This window comes from Leptodactylus fuscus, chromosome 7, assembly GCF_031893055.1.
Source record: "Leptodactylus fuscus isolate aLepFus1 chromosome 7, aLepFus1.hap2, whole genome shotgun sequence".
NCBI classification, from domain to species: Eukaryota; Metazoa; Chordata; class Amphibia; order Anura; family Leptodactylidae; genus Leptodactylus; species Leptodactylus fuscus.
In genome coordinates, this window is record NC_134271.1 from 50659657 (window position 1) to 50681328 (window position 21672).

The 21672-nt window shown below is 41.6% G+C and overlaps 1 protein-coding gene across 1 annotated transcript in view; it reads left to right on the top strand.

Annotated features, from left to right (window-relative positions):
• NLRC5 (NLR family CARD domain containing 5) overlaps window positions 1-21672 on the top strand; it is a 95335-nt gene that overhangs the window by 13112 nt on the left and 60551 nt on the right. Inside the window, exons 7-22 of the mRNA XM_075281856.1 lie at window positions 2039-2128; window positions 2457-2507; window positions 2980-3039; window positions 5381-5461; window positions 6725-6808; window positions 7071-7160; window positions 7320-7382; window positions 8695-8778; window positions 8886-8969; window positions 10993-11082; window positions 11161-11208; window positions 12637-12696; window positions 13903-13986; window positions 17411-17494; window positions 18497-18586; window positions 20792-20854. Coding sequence (XP_075137957.1) covers window positions 2039-2128; window positions 2457-2507; window positions 2980-3039; window positions 5381-5461; window positions 6725-6808; window positions 7071-7160; window positions 7320-7382; window positions 8695-8778; window positions 8886-8969; window positions 10993-11082; window positions 11161-11208; window positions 12637-12696; window positions 13903-13986; window positions 17411-17494; window positions 18497-18586; window positions 20792-20854 — 1206 coding nt within the window. The remainder of the gene's footprint in view (window positions 1-2038; window positions 2129-2456; window positions 2508-2979; window positions 3040-5380; window positions 5462-6724; window positions 6809-7070; window positions 7161-7319; window positions 7383-8694; window positions 8779-8885; window positions 8970-10992; window positions 11083-11160; window positions 11209-12636; window positions 12697-13902; window positions 13987-17410; window positions 17495-18496; window positions 18587-20791; window positions 20855-21672) is intronic.

Consider the following 21672-nt stretch of genomic DNA (forward strand, 5'->3'; position numbering starts at 1 on the left):
GCTCTGATGTAGGAGAGCCGAGGGTGCACTTGAACCCTTGTGCACCCTCGGCTCTGCTACATCAGAGCCGAGGGTGCGCTTGAACCCTTGTGCACACTCTGCTTCATCAAGCTAATAGAATGCATTGGCCAGCGCTGATTGGCCAATGCATTCTATTAGCCCGATGAAGTAGAGCTGAATGTGTGTGCTAAGCACACACATTCAGCACTGCTTCATCACGCCAATACAATGCATTAGCCAGTGCTGATTGGCCAGAGTACGGAATTCGGCCAATCAGCGCTGGCTCTGCTGGAGGAGGCGGAGTCTAAGATCGCTCCACACCAGTCTCCATTCAGGTCCGACCTTAGACTCCGCCTCCTCCAGCAGAGCCAGCGCTGATTGGCCGAATTCCGTACTCTGGCCAATCAGCACTGGCTAATGCATTGTATTGGCGTGATGAAGCAGTGCTGAATGTGTGTGCTTAGCACACACATTCAGCTCTACTTCATCGGGCTAATAGAATGCATTGGCCAGCGCTGATTGGCCAGAGTACGGAATTCGGCCAATCAGCGCTGGCTCTGCTGGAGGAGGCGGAGTCTAAGATCGCTCCACACCAGTCTCCATTCAGGTCCGACCTTAGACTCCGCCTCCTCCAGCAGAGCCAGCGCTGATTGGCCGAATTCCGTACTCTGGCCAATCAGCACTGGCTAATGCATTGTATTGGCGTGATGAAGCAGTGCTGAATGTGTGTGCTTAGCACACACATTCAGCTCTACTTCATCGGGCTAATAGAATGCATTGGCCAGCGCTGATTGGCCAGAGTACGGAATTCGGCCAATCAGCGCTGGCTCTGCTGGAGGAGGCGGAGTCTAAGATCGCTCCACACCAGTCTCCATTCAGGTCCGACCTTAGACTCCGCCTCCTCCAGCAGAGCCAGCGCTGATTGGCCGAATTCCGTACTCTGGCCAATCAGCACTGGCTAATGCATTGTATTGGCGTGATGAAGCAGTGCTGAATGTGTGTGCTTAACACACACATTCAGCTCTACTTCATCGGGCTAATAGAATGCATTGGCCAATCAGCGCTGGCCAATGCATTCTATTAGCGTGAACTGAGATTGCACAGGGGTTCTAGTGCACCCTCGGCTCTGCTACATCAGATTGCTACATCTGATGTAGCAGTGCCGAGTGTGCATCAGATGTGTAGTTGAGCAAAACTGACTCAGCACTGCTAAGTCTCTGCATTCGCATAGGAATGCATTGGCCAGCCTTCGGCCAATCAGCGCTGGCTCTGCTGGAGGAGGCGGAGTCTAAGGTCGGACCTGAATGGAGACTGGTGTGGAGCGATCTTAGACTCCGCCTCCTCCAGCAGAGCCAGCGCTGATTGGTCGAGTTCCGTACTCTGGCCAATCAGCACTGGCCAATGCATTTCTATGGGGAAAAGTTAGCTTGCGAAAATCGCAAACTGACAGGGATTTCCATGAAATAAAGTGACTTTTATGCCCCCAGACATGCTTCCCCTGCTGTCCCAGTGTCATTCCAGGGTGTTGGTATCATTTCCTGGGGTGTCATAGTGGACTTGGTGACCCTCCAGACACGAATTTGGGTTTCCCCCTTAACGAGTTTATGTTCCCCATAGACTATAATGGGGTTCGAAACCCATTCGAACACTCGAACAGTGAGCGGCTGTTCGAATCGAATTTCGAACCTCGAACATTTTAGTGTTCGCTCATCTCTAGTCCTTAACTGTCCAAAAATGCCATTTGTAAATAAAGTAACTGAAACCTTACAACGTTATTCAACATTACTATATGTGCTAGAAAAAGTGGCTCATTGGCTTCATAAATTAACTGGTAAGCCCAAATGCAATATCTGTTATATATAACTGGGAAATGCAACCGTACAAAATCCAAGTTCAATATCTGTCCAAACGGCATAGGCACCTTTACTTATACAAATAATGAAATGTGTATTGCTAATGCTCCAGAGACTTGATAATAATGTTGAAGAATAACAGAAATCCACGATGAACAATAATTTCCTTGTATTCTATTCTCCAGCCTTAGCAACAATGAGATGAACGTAACGGGGATTCTAAAACTGCTGAGGTCAGCTGTTAATTGTCCCAGCATAACGGACATCCAGATAATGTGAGTAGTGGTACTTATATACAATGGACAACCAAATAATATGAGTAGTGGTACTTATATTCAATGGACAACCAAATAATATGAGTAGTGGTACTTATACTCAATGGATATCCAAATTGTATGAGTAGTGGTACTTATATTCAATGGACATCCAGATATCCAAATAATGTGAGTAGTAGTACTTATATTCAATAGATGTCCAAATAATGTGAGTATATTCAATGGACATCCAGATAATGTTAGTAATACATATATTGAATGATATCCAAATAATATTCTAATTAAAATGAATGTGATTAATATACGTGCATCCATTTCTGCTCTATAGAGGGGACACTGCCACCGCCATCTTCTCCTCGAAACATTTAGAAACTGTAAGGTAAAAAACAAAACCAGCCTATCTCTATTTTACAGTAAAACATGTCAAATGTATGCTAAGCTGAACATTTATAATGAAAAATCAGTATGAAAACATCCGACATTTATATTTTGCTTTACTGTCTATACTGAAAAATATAAAAGGCAAAACATAAGGTTTGAGGTTAAGTTCACGTTTGTGCCGTGGTCTCTGTTGTTTGGGACTGCCGATGGAGAGCTGTACACACGGACACTGGAGGACCCCATTAACAATAATGGCTTCCGTCTGGTGCCTGTCGTTTCAAAACAGAAAGCAGCGGAGAGAAAATTCCTCAGTGCAGGTCCTTTCTTTCTGCCAATTCTCGGCGGTTTCTGTGATAGAGTCTCGAATGGAGAACCCAGCCTAAGTTAAAAAAAAAAAACTTCACAACTTCTTTTTACATTTGTGGCCACAAGTATTTGCTCCTTTTTCTATATATTCTATCTCATTTCAGTGCTCCGAAGGTCAAAAAAGCTAGAGAAGAAAATACTGATATAAAAGTGAAAAAACTGAGGTAAATTCTCAGAGATGTGTAAGAGTATTGATAAATTTATATATAACAAGAATGTGACAAGTCTTCATGATGGCACCAACATGTTATAGAGCTGGGCCGATTGATATATAGTTTTGTGTATAACGTGTAATTTATTGATTGACATTAAAGGGGTTGTCCGGAAATTTTTTTTTTTTTTGCAAAACTTGATACTTACCGTTATTGTACATCTTTTCAGAACCCAGAGTATAATAGGTGAAGACCCAGAGGAGGTGACAAAAATAGAAAAACATTCATACTCATTTTCCGTTTTTGGGCCTCACGGTGTCCAGCGCTCTCTCTTTAGACCTAATTGGTGATATCATGTCTCCAGGGTCATTGCTGAGACCTGTGACCCATGCCCAATCACAGGCCTCGCCAGTGACCCTGGGCAAATGATGTCACCAGGACAGGCCCAGGGAGGTAACAGATGAGTATGAATTTTTTTTAAATGTTTGTCACCTACCCTGGGCCTTCACCTATTTTACTCTGTGGCGTGAAGAGACCCCAGAGCATAATTCGGCACACATTCTAGTTTACCTGAAACAAATCTCCTGACCATGACTTATGGTAGTCACCTTGACATCCTTACTCACCAGACAGCTATAAAGAGCTGTGGACCAGATTCATTCAGTTTCATAAAAAAAAAGAACAATTTGGAATATTCAGATCAAACCTGGCTTGATAAGAGTTCGTTCACCCATCTCTAGTCAAAACTAAAGAAACCTGACTACTACCAAGATCAGTAAGTGAGAACAGGTAAAATCACAGGTGGCAAACAGAGGGTTAAACCAGAAGCAAGATCATAGTCAGGAAGGGCTCATAAATCCAGCAGTCAGCAGGTAATTCATAAATATAGTGCAAAGGAGTTATACGACTTAATATAATAACTTGCAGTAAACCGGTGCATAGGGAGGATCTAGTAGAGCACCAAATACTATGACTGGTCCGCTGACAGAAGTCCTGGTTGACTATTGGCCATGCTCAGTTATGTGTGCTGTCTGGCGTCTCATAGGCATCACTTAGAGGGGACTGAGGACTGGAAGGGAGAGAAGGGAGCTAATTTTCACCTTAGGAGTTCAGTGTATGGTCCTAAACTGTGGCTGACAGTGATCTTTCTATGCATATATAGGGAAGGCTGTCAATGACTGACTCACTCATCCCAATGAATTACTAAACCCAGAATGAATAGGGATTTTAATGAATAATTTCCAAGTTATACTGAGTCTTATTACACAAAAGTATTCATACTGTATCTGTTCAGCCCCACATACTCTATAAAATGATGCTGATAGACAACAGATTGTAGGTGATGATACTAACAGTAGATATTACACAAGCTAGACTTCTATATGGTCATTTTACCATATGGACTGCTTTGTTTTTTTAAGAATTTGTGTTTTTAATTTAAGGTACAATACAGCACACATTTGTAAAGTTACAAGCATGTATAACATACAGTTTTTCCAAATCGTGAACCCTGTATAAATATTATGTAACAAATTTGGTGAACAAACATTAAGGGAGATAATACTGTCAGCAAAGAGAGATATATTAAGGTATAGGCTCGGTTCACATCTGCATTCGCGTTTCTGTTTGGGAAGTGCGCTTGGAGACTCAACTAATGGAAACCTATACACATTAAAAAGCAGATACCTTCAGGAAACCTGCGGTCCCCATAGACTATAATGGAGTCTGTGTAGCTTCCGCACGAAACATGCGGAGAGAATCGTGCGACTTGCAGGAGTTTTCTCTCCGCATGTTTAGTGCGGAAAACGGACAGAAACCACACAGACCCCATTATAGTCTATGGGGTTTGCAGGCTTCCCAGATAGCTGCTTTTTAATACATATAGGTTTCCATTTGGGGGTTCCCAAGCGCACTCCCTGAAAGGAAACCCGAACACAGATGTGAAGATGTGAATAGGGCCATACATGCAGGTAATTAAAGGAAATAAATAGTAATAAAAAGGAACTGGGTTAGAATTAAAATGGGAGCAGAGAGAAGCCAAAAATTCTAGGAATTTATAGGCTATATTGGCTACACATGTATATTTATTCATAGTGATAGTTTCTATTAATTCTTTGTAATATGTAATTTTCCATTGGGATGTTATTTGATTTCCAGTTCTGTGTTAGCCCTGAGACTGTTGTTACAAATATATGGCAAAGGAATGTTTTTTGGAATTGTATTAAAGAAGTTGTCCAGGTTTTTTTTTTTTTGTTTTTTTTTTTATGAGACCATTTATAGGTATGGGAATATTGTTTTCTACACTCTATTGACACTCATTTACATTGTTTGTTGTGGATATTGTTTCTTCCAGCCTTGAAAACTGCAGTCTGACCTCTGAAGACGTTCCTGCTCTGGCTGAGATACTCACAGGCCCCCAGTTTTCTGATGTGAAGTACGGAAATAATACTTAGCATGTCCTATAGTACAAATAAGCAGTGTGCCCATATGCATGTTACCGTATGTATTGTCAGTGTGCTAACTGTGTTTTTCACAGGTGTGGGTAATTGCTCTTAAAGGGGTACTCAAGGTAAAACTGATACATACTATGTTACTCGTAATTCAAGGGGACAGTATATCACTCAGGAATCTCTCTTTGGTGTTCTTTGAATTACTATATTACAGCGTACCTCTGATTATAAAATAACTTTACATAAATAACTAGTGTAAATTTGTAGGATCTCTTATTTAATCAATATGTTTCCTTCTTCATTTATCAAGTCACTCTTTATATATGCGTCTATAGAGAGTAGAGGGGAGCAAAGCTGCTGTTAAAGGGATTCTATCATTGGTGTCAGTGGTTTTGAGATAAAGACATTCCTGGATAGCCTTTAAAAAGCCTATTCTACTACTACCTTCTTTTTTTCGATTCTCCCTGTCATTCCATTGTAATCCTGGTTAATTAGATTATGTAAATGAGCCCACAGAGCACCCTGGGCCTTCTCCAGGGCCCACGAGCACCCCCCCCCCCGTCATACCTTTATTCACGACCCTCCATTGCTTGTCCCCCATCTGCCCTCTTCCTCCCTGGATGTTCTTCTGACAAATCGCGCTGCTGCATTTGAATTCTTGGGCATGCGCAGTTCTACTCTGTTCAGAGCAGTACTGTACATTCCTGAGTGCCATTTTGTGTAGCTACCTATAGGACTCAGCATACAGCTCAGTATGCTGTTCTATAGTGAGCTACACCAAAATGGCGCTCGGACACATGGTACTGGCCAGTTTGGTGTAGCTTGCTACAGAATCGTATACCGAGCAGTATGCTGAGTTCTATAGGTAGCTATAACAAAATGGTGCTCGGACATGTGCAGTACCGCTGTGAACAGAGTAGAACTGCGCATGCTCAAGAATTCAAATGCAGCAGCACGATTTGCCGGATTTGTCCCTCAATTAGGGGGGGAGAGAGGGAACATGTAAAAAGGTCGCTGAGCACTAACGTACAAACTACCCTGCGTCCCTAAAGGGTTAAACTCTGCTCCCACAGGCCCTGTATTATGTGCATGATATATTGGTTTGCCCTTGAGTGTTCCTTTAAATTTCTCATAAAATGGACAGAACAATTTCATCTAACTGTTGTGTTCATGTTAGTAAGGTGAGGCTGTACTGTATACATATTTAAAGTACATATATAAGATCTCACTTATTTTTCCTCTTTCAGTTTATCTGGTAATCCTTTTGGAGATCATGGCTGTAAGAAGTTAATAGACAGCCTTCCCAATATACACATATCAGAGAAACTAGAGTAAGTTTATTGCAAAGTTTGTTCTATATCCTTCAGTTATTACCCCGATGAATTGTGTTCTATCCTCCGTTACAATGACCAGCTCAGGAAAAGTATTGAATGACACCGTTCTCAATAAATGCACAATGCTGGGTTCCCAAGATCTGCTTTTGTAGAAATAGAAATATTACAGTCCCCATTTGTAGATTAGGGTTTACTGTATAATCTATGTACTGTATGTAATGTTTCCCCAGAATACACATTATATGTATGATGTTCCTAGGCTTAACAGGACAATGTTATCTGAAGAAGGAACATCACTTCTTCTTTCCTCCATGGTGACATGCCTCAATGTAAAAGTTGTAGAAGCCAGGTAAGTAATTTTGTGATAATCATAATTATCAATCCATGTAAATGGATCTGAAGGGGTCCTATTTTTTATTGAGAGGGGTCCGAAGCAAGTCATTATAATCTATAGTATAATCAATGTAACATAATTCCTCGGCTTTCATTTCTTGCTCTTCTTTTAAAGTGGATTGCACCAGACGGCAAAGGTCCTTTTCACTGCCAGTGAAGACTGCCATAGAGAAATCAGGTAACATTCTCTTTACTGACCAAAAGTGAGATATAATTTTTGGGTTTTGAAGACATACTGACCTTACTGATCTCCATCCACTCCTGTTCTGAATCTGGCCACATCTTTCTGAAGTCTGTAATTCATGGTACAGCAATGATGTCCTAACATAGACACTTGAACTCAAGCCCATTGCAGCTTGCAGCGGAGGCCCACTATAGCAAATGCTTTGGTTGCAGTGGTCCAACCACAAAGTATTAAATGGAAAACAGTCCCACATAGCAGATTGCAGCAAAAAAAAAGCACTGTGGGAAAAAACATGGGACAAACCGTGGCGGCAAAGCATTGTGGTTTTTCCCCCAGAAAGTCCCCAGAGGTTTCCTCTGCAGACTGGTCTCCTATAGGGAAACCACCAGCGTTTCCTTAGGTAGAACTGACATTTCTAAAACTGCAATGTATATTTTTCCTCAATATGAATATCACATCCACTTTACTGTAAAACGCCCTGGCCCCATTTTTAGTTCATCCATTAAAACAGATGCACTAAGCCAGTGATAGCGAACCTTTTAGAGACTGAGTGCCCAAACTGCAACCCAAAAGCCACTATTTTATCACAAAGTGCCAACACGGCGATTTAACCTTAATACTGTGCAGATCTACAATTGTGGACAGTATGCTTTACAGACCTGCAAAATACAGTTGTGTGAAGGCGGCTTTACAGAGCTTTCAATGATACAAAACACCTTTGTACTGAAGGACAAAAGTTTGCATTTTGCATAATTTTTAACAATTAATGTTCACTATTTACATTGCACAAGGTCTGTTTTATAGTTACCGTGTAATGATATTACAGTCTGTAATAATATCATATGTCTGTTACAAATCAGATACTGTGGAATGAAAAAAAAAATGAAGGACCCACACACAGTACAATCTGCACCACAGTAGCCCCCACATAGTACAATCTGCTCCACAGTGGCTCCAACGTACTACAATCTGCCCAACACTGGCCACCAAACAGTACAATCTGCTCCACAGTGATCCCCACACAGTACAATTTATTCCTCAGTGGCCCCCACACAGTACAATCTGCTGCAAAGTGACCCCAACACAGTATAATCTATTCCACAGATGGGTGCGAACAGAGAGTGCTTTGAGTGCCACCACGGCACTAAGATGATAGAATCATGGTTTTAGCATATCCTTACAAGGGTCTAACAAGTTTTTTTCTGAAATGTTGCACATGTGGGTATATGAAGTAGCCACCTCTTTGTACTGTAACACATTCTGTTGATTTTTGATTCTTTGTTCACATCTTCATTTTATGTTCTAGGATAACTGGTTTCAAGTATCACAAGAACGTGCTGGAGAAATTGTGTGCACTCCTTCCACAATGTAACAAGATAATACATTTGGAGTAAGGCCACATGATTTCTTAACATTTTTATACTGTATCTCACATTGTAATTCTCCATGATGTTGATATATAGGCTTCAGTAAAAGATTGCCTTCAATTTATTTCAGTTTATCTGACAACAGACTGGAAAATGCTGGAGTCACTGAAATATCTCAGATCTTGTCTACGCTAACATGGCTTCACTCAGTAAAGTAAGTTATGCTAGCATAGTTGTAATCCATTGTTCTCACATTTTAAACATTTTATTCATATAAGCCAAACCCTTGAGGACCCATTATTACTAGGGAGTGATACTCCAGCAGATAATAGGCAGCCTCTTATATGTTACTCCTTGTCTCGGTACTAACCTTGACTAGCAGAGCTGAGGGCTAAGAGGGCATTCACACGGAGTAAAGTGGCGCTCATTCTGCCATGATAACTCGCGGCAGCATCAGCACTGATAAAAAGCCTCCTATTGATTTCAAGGTGTTCCACATGGAAAACAGAACCCATTGAACTCAATGGGAGTCTTTTTTATCAGCACTGATTCTGCAGCGAGTTATCGTGGCAGAATCAGCGCCACTTTACTCTGTGTGACTGTCCCCTAATACATTGGTTTTGTGCAGACTTTATAGACCTGTGGAACAGTTGTAAAGTACTCAGTGAGGACAGCTGAAGTGTTTGCTCTTGGGGTAGTCAGGTAGAGATGTAAAGAGAACTTGTGTCTCTAGTAGTTTTGACTATCCCTATCTTCATTATCATGTAGAAAGTTACTTCCCCATCTTCTTTATCGTTTAAGAAAGTTACAACAGCTGAAGCTCTAGCTGTTGTACCTTGATACTGACCACAACTTTGTCAGGATCAACACAAGAAAGAGGATGGAGCAGTCTGCAGAAGGCATCTCAGTTACAAACCACACCTTGCACTGTTCATTGCAGCTCTTTCAACTCACGGTGATACGAGAGCTCTGCAATAGATGGAAATACGTGTAAATATATATGTGAGTGAAGTTACACAGTATGGGGATAAAGCGTTTTTTTTTAAAAGGTAAACAAATACCTAACTGCAGCTAGGGCATAGAGATTTTGATATCAATTTTTTGGAAATTTCCACCCGTTCTTGGAGAGTTGCCATTTATGAAGTAAAATACTTTGTTTGCTATTTGTTTTGGTTGCCCTAGTTCTGTTGGTGTTGAGAACTCGTGGACTTTGACACAGGTCTCAAACTCTGTACCTCAAACTTTACCAGGGCAGAAAACTCCCTTTCACTGTTGCCAGTACCATAAAGGTGTGCCAGCTTGAAGGAATAAATATAGTAGATATAAAGTGAGATCATCCATCATGTGACTACTTCTGGCAACTAGATTTTATTACTTCCTAGGAGCTCTAATCCCGAGAAAGATATCTAAAAAACTACGCCATACAAACTATTTATGTACCTATTTGCCTTAAATAGGTTTTTCCAAGAAAGCAAGTTACCCATAGGATAGGGCATTTCTTGCAGATCGGTGGTAGTCTGCCCATTCAGACCCCCACTGATCAACAGAATGGGGAACTTTTCAATAGCAGTTCCATAGACAACCAAAGTACAATGTCCAGCTATACCCAGCACTCTCACTAATATTAATTCAGCAATCCACATGTTGCACAACCACTGTTCCATTTAAAAGTCCCTTGTTTTCTTGATAAGTGGGGGTGTGAGTTATCGGACCCCCACCCATGGCAAAACCCTTTGAAGTAAAACAGTGCTAACTCCTTGCTTGCACTGTTTATGAAGGTACTCTGCTCATTCTGCTAATTACTTTAGGTATTCTGCTGCCATTGGTTTTGGCAGGTACTTCTGCTGACACTGTATTGGAGGCACTATGCCGCACTGTGTGTTGTTGTATATGGAGGCATTATAAAGATGGGACCTGTATTTATGAATGGACTTGATGGACGTGTGCTATGAATGCTTTACTGCAGGAACACCTATGGAAAGATATTGCATACATCATTTCAGTGGGACAATTCTAGTAATATTATTTTACAGGATGTTACAGCATGTTCATTATAGTTCATTCACTGAACCAATGCTACATGCCAGGAATTTCTATTGCAGATAATATTTACAAACCACAGTAGAAATTTCTATTGCAAATCCTATTGTATATCTTGACCATGTGAACCTTACTATTAAAATGCTTCTTTTGTCTTTTGCATTGTTTTTACACTTATATAATTTCTTTTGTTATAGTCTAAGTGGCAATAGGTTCTCTCTGGGTGGCATTATTTGTCTGGCGGAGTCTTTATCTACAGTGAAGAACCTGACTGATGTCTCCATTAGGCAAGTTCATGCTTTATTACCTCTTCTTTCAGATTGATATCTAGCTCAACATAAAAATTTTTTATTTTTTTTCTGTAGATTTGGAACTCATCGTAAAGTGCTGTTAACATTTTTAGAGAGTGACAGGTAAATATATATAAAAAAAAAAGTTATATGGAACGCAGTCATTAATGCTGAAATACTGTACGAGACAATTACTGGTGTCATGTTAGGTATTGCAAATGATATTCATATGTGCGGTGGGCAGAGATAACTACAGTGGTCACTGCAAGGTAGCTGTATTGTATCACATATTTGGAAATCTCCCATAGCAGCCAGAACGTACATAGAGGAGATGGAGCCCATGGCAAGAATAATTTACAGCCTGTATTGTTCTTGTTCATGTTTGTTCCATTCTCATAGAGATACCCCTGATATTATCTTGCTGAATATAGGTAATTGTATGACATCCTTGCTGCGTGTCAGGCAGGCAGGAAAGATACTTACCCTGGGATATATATGCACTTTTGGTCTTTTTACCTACTTTTTACTGTTATTACACGCTGGTATAAGTGCTGCTTTGATGTTTTTCACTGTGAAACTTCATGATACTGATGAAGACTGGGGACACACTTCGTGAAATCTCTGCAGATTAGTTACTGTGAATTGATTGATGGGTAACCTGTCTACAGTTGCAGCATAGCGGATGAGATTTAAATGAATCCTATTCACATGCTGCATAAAAAAAAAAAAAACTTAAACTACAGTCTATCTATTATTGCTGATGTTTTACTGGTAAATTTCAGCCATTGCAATACACAGGTTGAAAGCCATGGGGGAAGAGAAATCTTATAAAGGAAATCAGTGCTGAACTTCTTTGTGTACATTTGGCCACTGTATGTAGCCTCAGCCTAATAAAGAAGATTTTTTTTGGATTTTTTTTTAACTTTTACATGGCCTGCAGTTGTATATGGTAAACCTTAGCTTAGGTTCAGTTTGCATCTCCGTTTGGGGATTCTGTAGCCACACGGACCCCATTATAGTCCATGGAGTCCACGGGTTTCCCAAAATAACTGCATTTTTATGCAGATTAGGTTTTCGTAAGGGGGTCCCCAAGCGGACCCCCCAAAAAGAAACCCAAATGCAGATGTGAACCTAGCCTAAGCTGGCCGCTGAATTGAGGAATCTATTCACTTTGTTCTCTATATTGAAATAACAGAGACATTTCAACCACACAACTTTGCTTCTCAATAGTGGTAGTAGGGCCAATGGGTCTCTGTCAAATGTCATTTAACAAAGTGCTCAGTTGAGTGCTGTGCCCTTTCGGTTCTGAATGGTACTGCTTGGATCTCCTCTGATAGTGAATGGTGTGCACATTTACATAGACTTTCTATGAGCCAGTATACCGATCACTCCCCTCTCTGAGATAAGAATATAAGGGTGAGAGAACCATCCGAGGGCTCCTGACTATGCTTTTTAGAGATCTGCCCTCACATATCAAAACTTCTCAGAATGCCATGTTTTATTAAATGATAAAAGCCCTTTAACTGTTTTTGTTTTTATTTTTCTTTACAGGAAAGAATCTTTCCTGATCCAAAAGAAAACCAGATCAGCATCACCTCAGAAGTCCTTCAGGTGAACAGAGATCATACCTATAGTTTTTATGTTTTCTATGCATTCACATTGAGCAATGACTGTTCTGTTCACATTGACACATACAATTATTACAATAGTTCTTAAATGTAAATGGGCCTTATCCTATATTTACTCGATAGTGAAAATTTAATTCACCGTCTGTGAATGAGGACTATTGACATGACTGATATTTTGATGATCCATTGTGCCCTGTTTTTGTCCATTTTACAGATCCCTCCATACAGGGGTGAACTTACCTGTGTCACAGCCCGAGGCGGACGACAGAAAGCCGCCCCACCCCGAGGAGGGAGGGGCGGAGCGAAGGGGGGCGGGGAGGAGCGGCGTTAGCAGGCAGGGAGAGAACCTGCTCTCTGCCTGAGCATGAGGGGAGCCCGCTGGAGCAGCGCTACTCCAGCGGCCTCCCCAATCCACTGCTCAGTGACGGTGACGCTAAGCCAGTCCAGGACAGCTTGTCCTGGACTGGCTTAGCCTGGTAAGCAAAAATGCTGCCCTCCCCGAGGCCCTGGCATAGCGCCGCCTGAAACGGTTGCTTCAGGTCGCCTCATGGGAGGTGCGGCGCTGCCTCCCTATACTACAAACTATGAAAACAGGCGCCTCTTGGGTGTAAAATGGACCTTTTCCACAGCTGTTTTCACCCACAGCCATGAGAACGGATGATAATGCTAGCTTCACACATGCATTCAGGTTTCCACTCTTTGGGTCCACCTGTGTGCCCCAAAAAAAGAAACCCAAATCGCTTAAAAAGCAGTTACCCGCAGAAACCCATGGACCCCATGATTATAATAGGGTCTGCCCAAAAAATGTGGAGAGAAAAGTCCTGCTTGCAGGTTGCAGGTGTGAATCCAGCCTAGATGTGTCTGTTTACCTGGCAGATAAACCCTGGAGCTGGAGTTTAGTTACTCTATCATCCATTGAAAGACTACTATGGAAAATGTGTGAACAAGATAAGATAATCCTTTAATAGTCCCACAGTGGGGAAATTTCAGTATGTTACATCTGCAAAGTAATACAGATACAGGATAATACACAGTAATATATTACAGAAGTAGACACACATATGCTGAGAAAGATATACTAGGAGTCCATAGCAGCTAAGGAACAGAGAAGAAAGAAGGAGGACAACAAAGAACATTACAGTTATTAGGAATTCTGTCTTATATTCAGTCTTTACTTGTTTCATTTCAGCCTGACAGAATACCGCATGACTTCCCAGAAACTAAAGAGTCTCCTACTGGCACTGATCCAATGTTCTGATCTCACCCAGATAAAGTATGTACCAGTTTCACAATGTGGTTTCATACATGTAGAGGCACATTTTAAGTACGGCAGTTATATATTGTTATTACTCTTGCTTACATAGCGCCAACATATTTTGCAGTACTTTATACTCATTGTTATCACTCATCGTGTATAATAAGATTACCGTAATAATCTACATACCATATAGGTATGCTTTTTGGAGTTTGAGAAGAAACCTACTCAAACAGGGAGAAAAAAAAAATACAATCTTGATGCAGTTGTTATCCTTTGCCCGATTTTACCCCAGGCCCCCCAGCACCACAAGGCAACAATGCTAACCACTGAGTCACCATGCTGCCATGTGCAACGGGTGTTATATTGAGTGAGACAATACTATATCTTAAAGGGACTGTAACACTGTATAAAACCTTAAACAATACAAAACTTCAAAATGTAGAAATAAGCAATATATGTTATTCATACTGTCATGGGGACAGGGTTTGGCCTTCACTATAGCTTTAGCAGTAGGCATAATGTATATGCATGCACAATTGCAAACAGGGGAACCTATGGTCATTATGTGACTACTACTTTTGTTACATACAACTACCAGAGTTATATATAATATAGCCTTGTACCACAGTTTTCTTAGCAAATCATGAAAACCACGGAAAAAGAAAGCATACCTGGAGTTAAAGCAGCACTCCCATCTGAAGGGTATGGATTATATTCATGGAACACCATTTTTAATTACATTTTAAGTGCCATGACATCTTGTAGAAACTGTCCATCTTCCTTATATGACCTGATACCTAATGGTAATTGTTGATGCTCTACCAGGGGTGCAGCTGTAGTAATCGCTACCAGGCCCCTGACATTAATGGGGCTCCAAAGCTCCTTCTGCTACATAAAATATACCACTATTGTAAATAGCACAAGGTAAGTAAGGGCCCCACTACAGATCTTTCAGTAGGGGCTAAGGAGCTTCAAGATACGCCTTTGTGTTCAATATAATTAAATAGTCTCATATAAAGAAATACAGCAGAAGAAAAGATTATCACGACTCGCTAGATAATCCTAATCTTTATTAGAACCACTGACACCAAGTACCTTGGCATCCTGGTACCTGTGGTTCTAATACACCAGAACAGGATTAGCCAGTGACTTCCGCTACTCTCCTCTGCTGGATTTCAATTTGATAGATTGAGCCCCACTGTTAAGGTGGGCAGACACATTAGATTAATGTGAACTGAACCCAGCAAAGGTACTAGCAAAGGGTGTTTAGTGAAACTGACTGTCAATACAATTATTCAGCCAGCAGATATCTCTGTGTATGACCAGAGTTATTATGATCAGCAAATAATAAGGAAAAGTAAGCATGGTATATGGTAATATTTTCTATCCTATAGAGAATCCTTTAATGGAAGATACAGATGACCTGAAGTCATATCACTAAAAAGCTTCATACGTCATATTAGCAGTTATGTTGCAGATGTCACCACATATTATGAAATGAACACATCCGAAGCAAAGACTGTATAGTTCCTTTACATAGTTGGCAGGATTCCTGAGCGGCCTGGCATTTCAGTTTGTGGATTTTTTTTTACTGTCAATCGCTTCATTAAACGTTAATAAAGTTATTGTTTGAGGATGGACATGTCACCCAGCGTGATGTCACCACCGCCTCATGCTTTTTCAGATCTCGAACTATAGTTAGTAGATTACTACATCAACAATATCCACTGCAGTAAAAATTATATGTGGGTTAGTATACTGTAGGCTGTATATAATAAGAGTGACATACAGTACACACCTCCTAACATTGGCGATAATTTCACTAGTATCCCTATAACAGTACCAGCCGCTGTTATTGTTCTCCCATAATAGTCCCTCAGCTCCCTCACAACAGCTCTGTCTTTTCTAGTCTAGTCTTTTTATAACAGAGGATAAGAGGCCTGGTATGATAATATGGGGAGTCAAGTAAGGGAAGCATCACAGAGATCAAGTGGCCATACACATTAGATAACAGACCAGATAACCATTTAATGTGTATGGTGGTATCCCAACTTTTCTTTGATGGTAGATTTAAGGCCCAGTTCACATCTGCGCTCGGTATTCCGTTCGGGGAGTCCCTGAACAGAATACCGAAAGCATTAAAAAGTGTTTAGCTAAGAAACCACATGGACCCCATATACTATAATGGGGTCCGTGTGGTTTCCACGCGGGGTGTGTACGAATCATGCAGAGAGAAAAGCACTGCTTGCACTCCCCGAATGGAATACTGAATGTGAACCGGGCCTAAGGGAATGGAAGGATCAAGAATGTTGACTTAAAGAGGACCTTTCACCACTTTTGGGCACATGCAGTGTTATATACTGCTGGAAAGCTGACAGTGCGCTGAATTCAGCGCACTGTCGGCTTTCCCGATCTGTACCCGGTGTAAAGAGCTTACGGTGCCGGTACCGTAGTGCTCTATGGTCAGAAGGGCGTTTCTGACCATTAGCCAGAGACGTCCTTCTGCCTCGCGGCGCCAATCGCGCTGTGCTGTGGAGCAGGGAGGAACTCCCCCCTCCCTCTCCTGATAATGCTCGTCTATGGACGAGCTGTGTGAGCAGAGGGAGGGGGGAGTTCCTCCCCGCTCCACAGTACAGCGCGATTGGCGCCGCGAGGCAGAAGGACGTCTCTGGCTAATGGTCAGAAACGCCCTTCTGACCATAGAGCACTACGGTACCGGCACCGTAAGCTCTTTACACCGGGCACAGATCGGGACAGCCGACAGTGCGCTGAATTCAGCGCACTGTCAGCTTTCCAGCAGTATATAACACTGCATGTGCCCAAAAGTGGTGAAAGGTCCTCTTTAACATATGCAATTCTTTGTTCACAATAGCGATAACCCGCCATAAGTTTCTGCCAATAGCCTATGACCCATTGCTTACTGAGAACACATGTACACTTGGCAAAGTAGAATATACATATGTATAGGGAGGTCTGGAAAAATAGCTGTCGGCTCAATGGGTAAGGTTTGGTTCACACTAGCGCTTGTATTCCATCCGGAAGGAGTCCGAATGGACACCCCCAGGACGGAATACAATCGCAATTGCAAGCGTTTGTGCTGTCAAAGCACACGGACCCCATAGACTATAATGGGCCCCATGTGCTTGCCGTGCCCTGCCCGCATGAATGATTATAGTCTATGGGGTCCGTGTGCTTTGCCAGCACATCGCTCACAATTGCGATTGTATTCCGTCTGGGGGGGTGTCCATGCGGACTCCTTCCGAACGGAATACAAATGCTAATGTGAACCAACCCTAAGGGACAACATCTATCTAAAGATTCTGGCCAGATTTAGGATAGTCAGAAGAGTAGAGTTTTCCAGCATCCCAGAGTTCTTATGTTATGAAATAAGTATATACAGAATGCGATGTCTTATGTTTATATTCATTTCTGTCTGCAGTTTATCCAACAACGCACTAAACGCTGAAATGATCGACATCCTGCTAACTCACTTTCCACAACTCTCCCACCTGACAAAGCTCAAGTAAGACATCCACTATCTTTACCGTCAGTCAGTGTGCTAGTTGGTGCTCCATATTGTATGAAGCATGGACAGTAAAGGAGCACAAGTGCATTGCAATGTCTTACCAGGTTTTTACAGAAATAAATTGAATACACTGTTTTGTGTCATATTGTTCTATTATGTGAATCTGCAGAATCCACTGAAAAAAAGATCACAAATTTTAAGAAAGATGTGAGAACAGACTTATAAGATGATTGGCCGCAATGTCTTAAGCTGTGAGGCAATTGATAACAGATGTCCCAGGTATGGGGAAGGAGTAGCTTGGCAGATAGGACCTTGGGAAAGAAAGGTATGGGACTGGAGGCATATTAGCAAAGGAATGATTTGGCACAGAAGGGTTTTCCTCAATGACAAGAAGTAGGTGGTGCTATGAGAGTAGCAGTCTGTCATTGTCAGATAAGGCCTGAGGAAGGAGTGGGGTCGAAGATTAGGTTGGGAAGGAGTTGTCCAGCATATAGAAGGCTAAAAACGAGTTGTTGACCATATAGGTCCCAGGGAAGGAGTGATGTAGGAGATAGGAGAGCTAAGCAAGAGTAACATGACACATAGGAAAGTTGGCAGATAGGAGTCAGAAGAAGTGGGTTTGTGCAATGTTAATACAAACTTGTCTTGTACATATGAAATGTGTGAAGGAGCTGTCTGGAAGGAAGTGGTGTGCGCCTTAGGAGTTGTAGTTAAACTCTTATAGTACTAGCAACTGTCTTTTATGATAAAAATAAATATCTATATATAGTCTAAAATAAGAACAATGACCATTTGATTTTTGTAGGGTTGTCCGCTGCTTAGTAAAATGTTAGGATATTGATCATGTGGTATTTAGTAAAATAAATGACTGGTGAACCTTCCATAAGGAAATGTGCGTTACTTTTCTCTCTATAACTACTCGTGATAAAAATGTCTATAGGTGTGCGACAGCAACTTCTGAATAATTCACCCATAATTGTTTCTCTACTGGGTTCTTAGATTCAGTACCGGTGACCTGTCCCCAAACTGTGTGTTCTCACTGGCCAACTCTATTAACAATTGTGACCGGATTACTGAGGTTGTTGTGAGGTAAGTCGTGAGTTTTTTTTTATATTACATCTTATATCCTTATTCTCCAGCTTTTTTCGGATATGTCCACACAGGATGGTTACATTGCAAATTTTCAATCTAGATTTGTGAGTAGACAACCTGCAACATATTACAGTATTAGAGTTCCTTCACACAACGGACTCGGTCAGTGAATTTGACATCGATTCCGCCCCAAAATAGTGGTAGATTTCTCCCTGATGATTCTCTCGTCCATTGTATTAAATGCAAAGCAGTGATTGAAAAACAAAATAAAAAAATAAGTTCTGTTTGATCTTGCTGCGGACTTCATCCAAATACTGTGCAAAATATCAAAAATGGAAATAAACTTGCATTGTCAGTCTATAAACCTGCAGCATGTCAATTGATTCTCCAGATTTTCGCCACAGATTTCACCCTTTGCCGTGCAAAAAGTAAATTAAATGGGTAGTCTAACAATACACCAGATTTATCAAACAGAATCAGACACTTAGATAAATCTGACACAGCCTAAAGAGGGAAAAAATATTTTTAAAATAGGCTGAAGGAGGTGGGAAAAAAAACCCCCCAAACTCACCTGTCCCCGATGCTCCGGTGTGCTCCCACCACGGTTCAGTCTTTCTGCTGGGTTGTCTTCTGAAAGTGAAACTGCTCACTGGCTGTGACATTCTGGATCCCTTCCACTGAAGCCGCTGACCACATGACCACTGAGGCCAATCAGCGACCTCAGGAAGGGACCCCAGGACGTTAAAGGTAGTGACATCACATGTCCTTCACTGAGGCCTTTGTTTGGCCTCAGACATCATGTGTGTCGGGGACTTCCACTGGAAGATAACAATAGACCTACAGGACCGGTCTGAGCTGGGAGGCATTGGAGAATCGGGGAAAAGTGAGTATGATTTTATAATTTATTTATTTTTTTTACATTTTTCGCACTTTTCGCATTTTTCTAAAATTTAGACACTATTAATAAATCTGCCCCTCTGTTTGTTTTGACAAACAAATAGAATAAGCCATACATGCTTACAGTATTTAATGGTGGTCTGATGGCAAAGTCTGCCAAAAGTTTGATTAAAAGAGTGACTGCTCTTCTCAGAGAGTCATTGTAGGTAATTGCATTTTAAGGTGTTAGTACAGGGGCAGATTTATCATACCTCCCGACTTTCAAAGGACTGAAAGACAGACAGACTATGAAGTGCGCTGCGTGTACCACATAATTGAGCCCCACCCACTTCAACTTTGACTCTGCCAATTCTCAGCAATTACTCTTTGTGCCCCCACACAGTATAAGGCCCCTACAGTGACCCTCACATGATATCTCACAGCATAATGTGTCCCTCCAGCTGCCCCACAATGTCCACCTTCAGTTGCACCCACAGTACAAAAACCCCCACTGGCTATCCCCACAGTTTAATGTCTCCCTCCAGCTACCTCTACAGTATAAATTTCCCCTCTAGTGGTCCCCACATTTTAAGGTCACCCTGCAGTTGCCCCCACAGTATAAAGTCCCTCTGCTTTTGCCCCATAGTATAATGTCCCTCTCCTGCTGACCACATGGCATCATACACACAAAACAAAAAACTAATACTCACCTTTCCCCATTCCCCTGCTGTTCTGTTCTGTCTCTGCTCTTGGAGGCTCCTGGGAGCAGCAATCAGAATGTAAGTGATGTCCGTACATCATGTGTAGTGTTCCCATGACCCCGGGAGCAAAGACAGGGGCTGAATGGTAAAGCAGGAAGGAGACGTCTCCCTGCTTCACCATTGTATTCAAATCATCTGTGTCAGAAGAGGAGTTGAAGTAAGGACATACCTCCTACCGACTGGAACAGCACCCGGAATTCAGGATGGTTGGGAGGTAAGGATGTATTAAGACTGGTGTTTCATATGCCAGTCTTAATAAAGGCCCCACTGGCAAAGGGAACAAGTGATTTATGAAGAGGTTCCTGCCTCTTAAGAACTGGCACATACTTCCATTATAACTCATGCCAGAAAAGTAGTGTGAATTTCAATAAATATGGCACACCGCCACCAAGGCATCCCTACTCTCCCTACTCCCACCCAACTCGACTTACATTTGCACAGTGTGGTGAAGAAAGCACAGGGGGTTGGGGGTTGTGGTGCACATTTTGCTCAATAAAGGGCCTTGTGCCACAATCTCATTGATAATGCTCTTCCACTGTGCCTTAATAAAGTTTTCTGATTGTAGATCTGCTGAATACATCAGTTTGCGATTACAGAGGCAGCAGAAGGCCAATACTGTGATTTGTAGGTATGTAATACAAGGAAAAAAACACTCACACACAAGCTATTGTAGAAATGCAGCCTTGAAAAAAATTTGTGTATAAACAGAATCTATATCTGACACATGGTGGTAGCACTGCTGTAATTAGCTAAACAGGTCACATAATTTTAGAATATTTATTGCACATATTTATTTATTTTCAAATTCACTTTATTATTTTTTCAAATAAAAACAAAGATAGGACAAAGAGTCCAAGAACAAGGGAGTGTGTCAATCCGGGGGGGGGGGGGGGGGGGGGGAGATACAGAGTGCAGAACCTACAGATGTTTTTTAAAAGAAAATGGTTGGAAGGGTGGTGACCCTTGTGTTGGGGTGCTCACCTTGTAAGGTTGTGTCACAACAACAACAAAAAGTTTGATAGGTAGGGCCTGGGAATTTTGTGACCACTGATGAATGCTCCTGGAATCTTCACATAGAAGAGTATTCACATAATAATAGGGATGTGATTCAAAGGATTAATCATCAAAAATACTAGGCTGTGCCCTCTTTTCCAAATAATGGCATCCAATAATAGTATCCAAGATTGGCAATATTATCTCAAAAAGCTGCTTCATTAAACAGTCTAGTGATCACGTGTTTCAAGGTGTTCAGGAAAACCCTTCCTCATATCAAATGACAATATTTGAACAAGGGAGGGTGCAGACTGACAACAAAAACATGAACCAAATTAAACAGTTTGAGTGACAAAATGGAGAGGATGGAAGGGGGGGGGGGGGGGCCACCATGTTGAACACTTGGAAGGAAAAAGCTAATGACTACTTGGTGGCACCAGCGGGGCGCCAGAC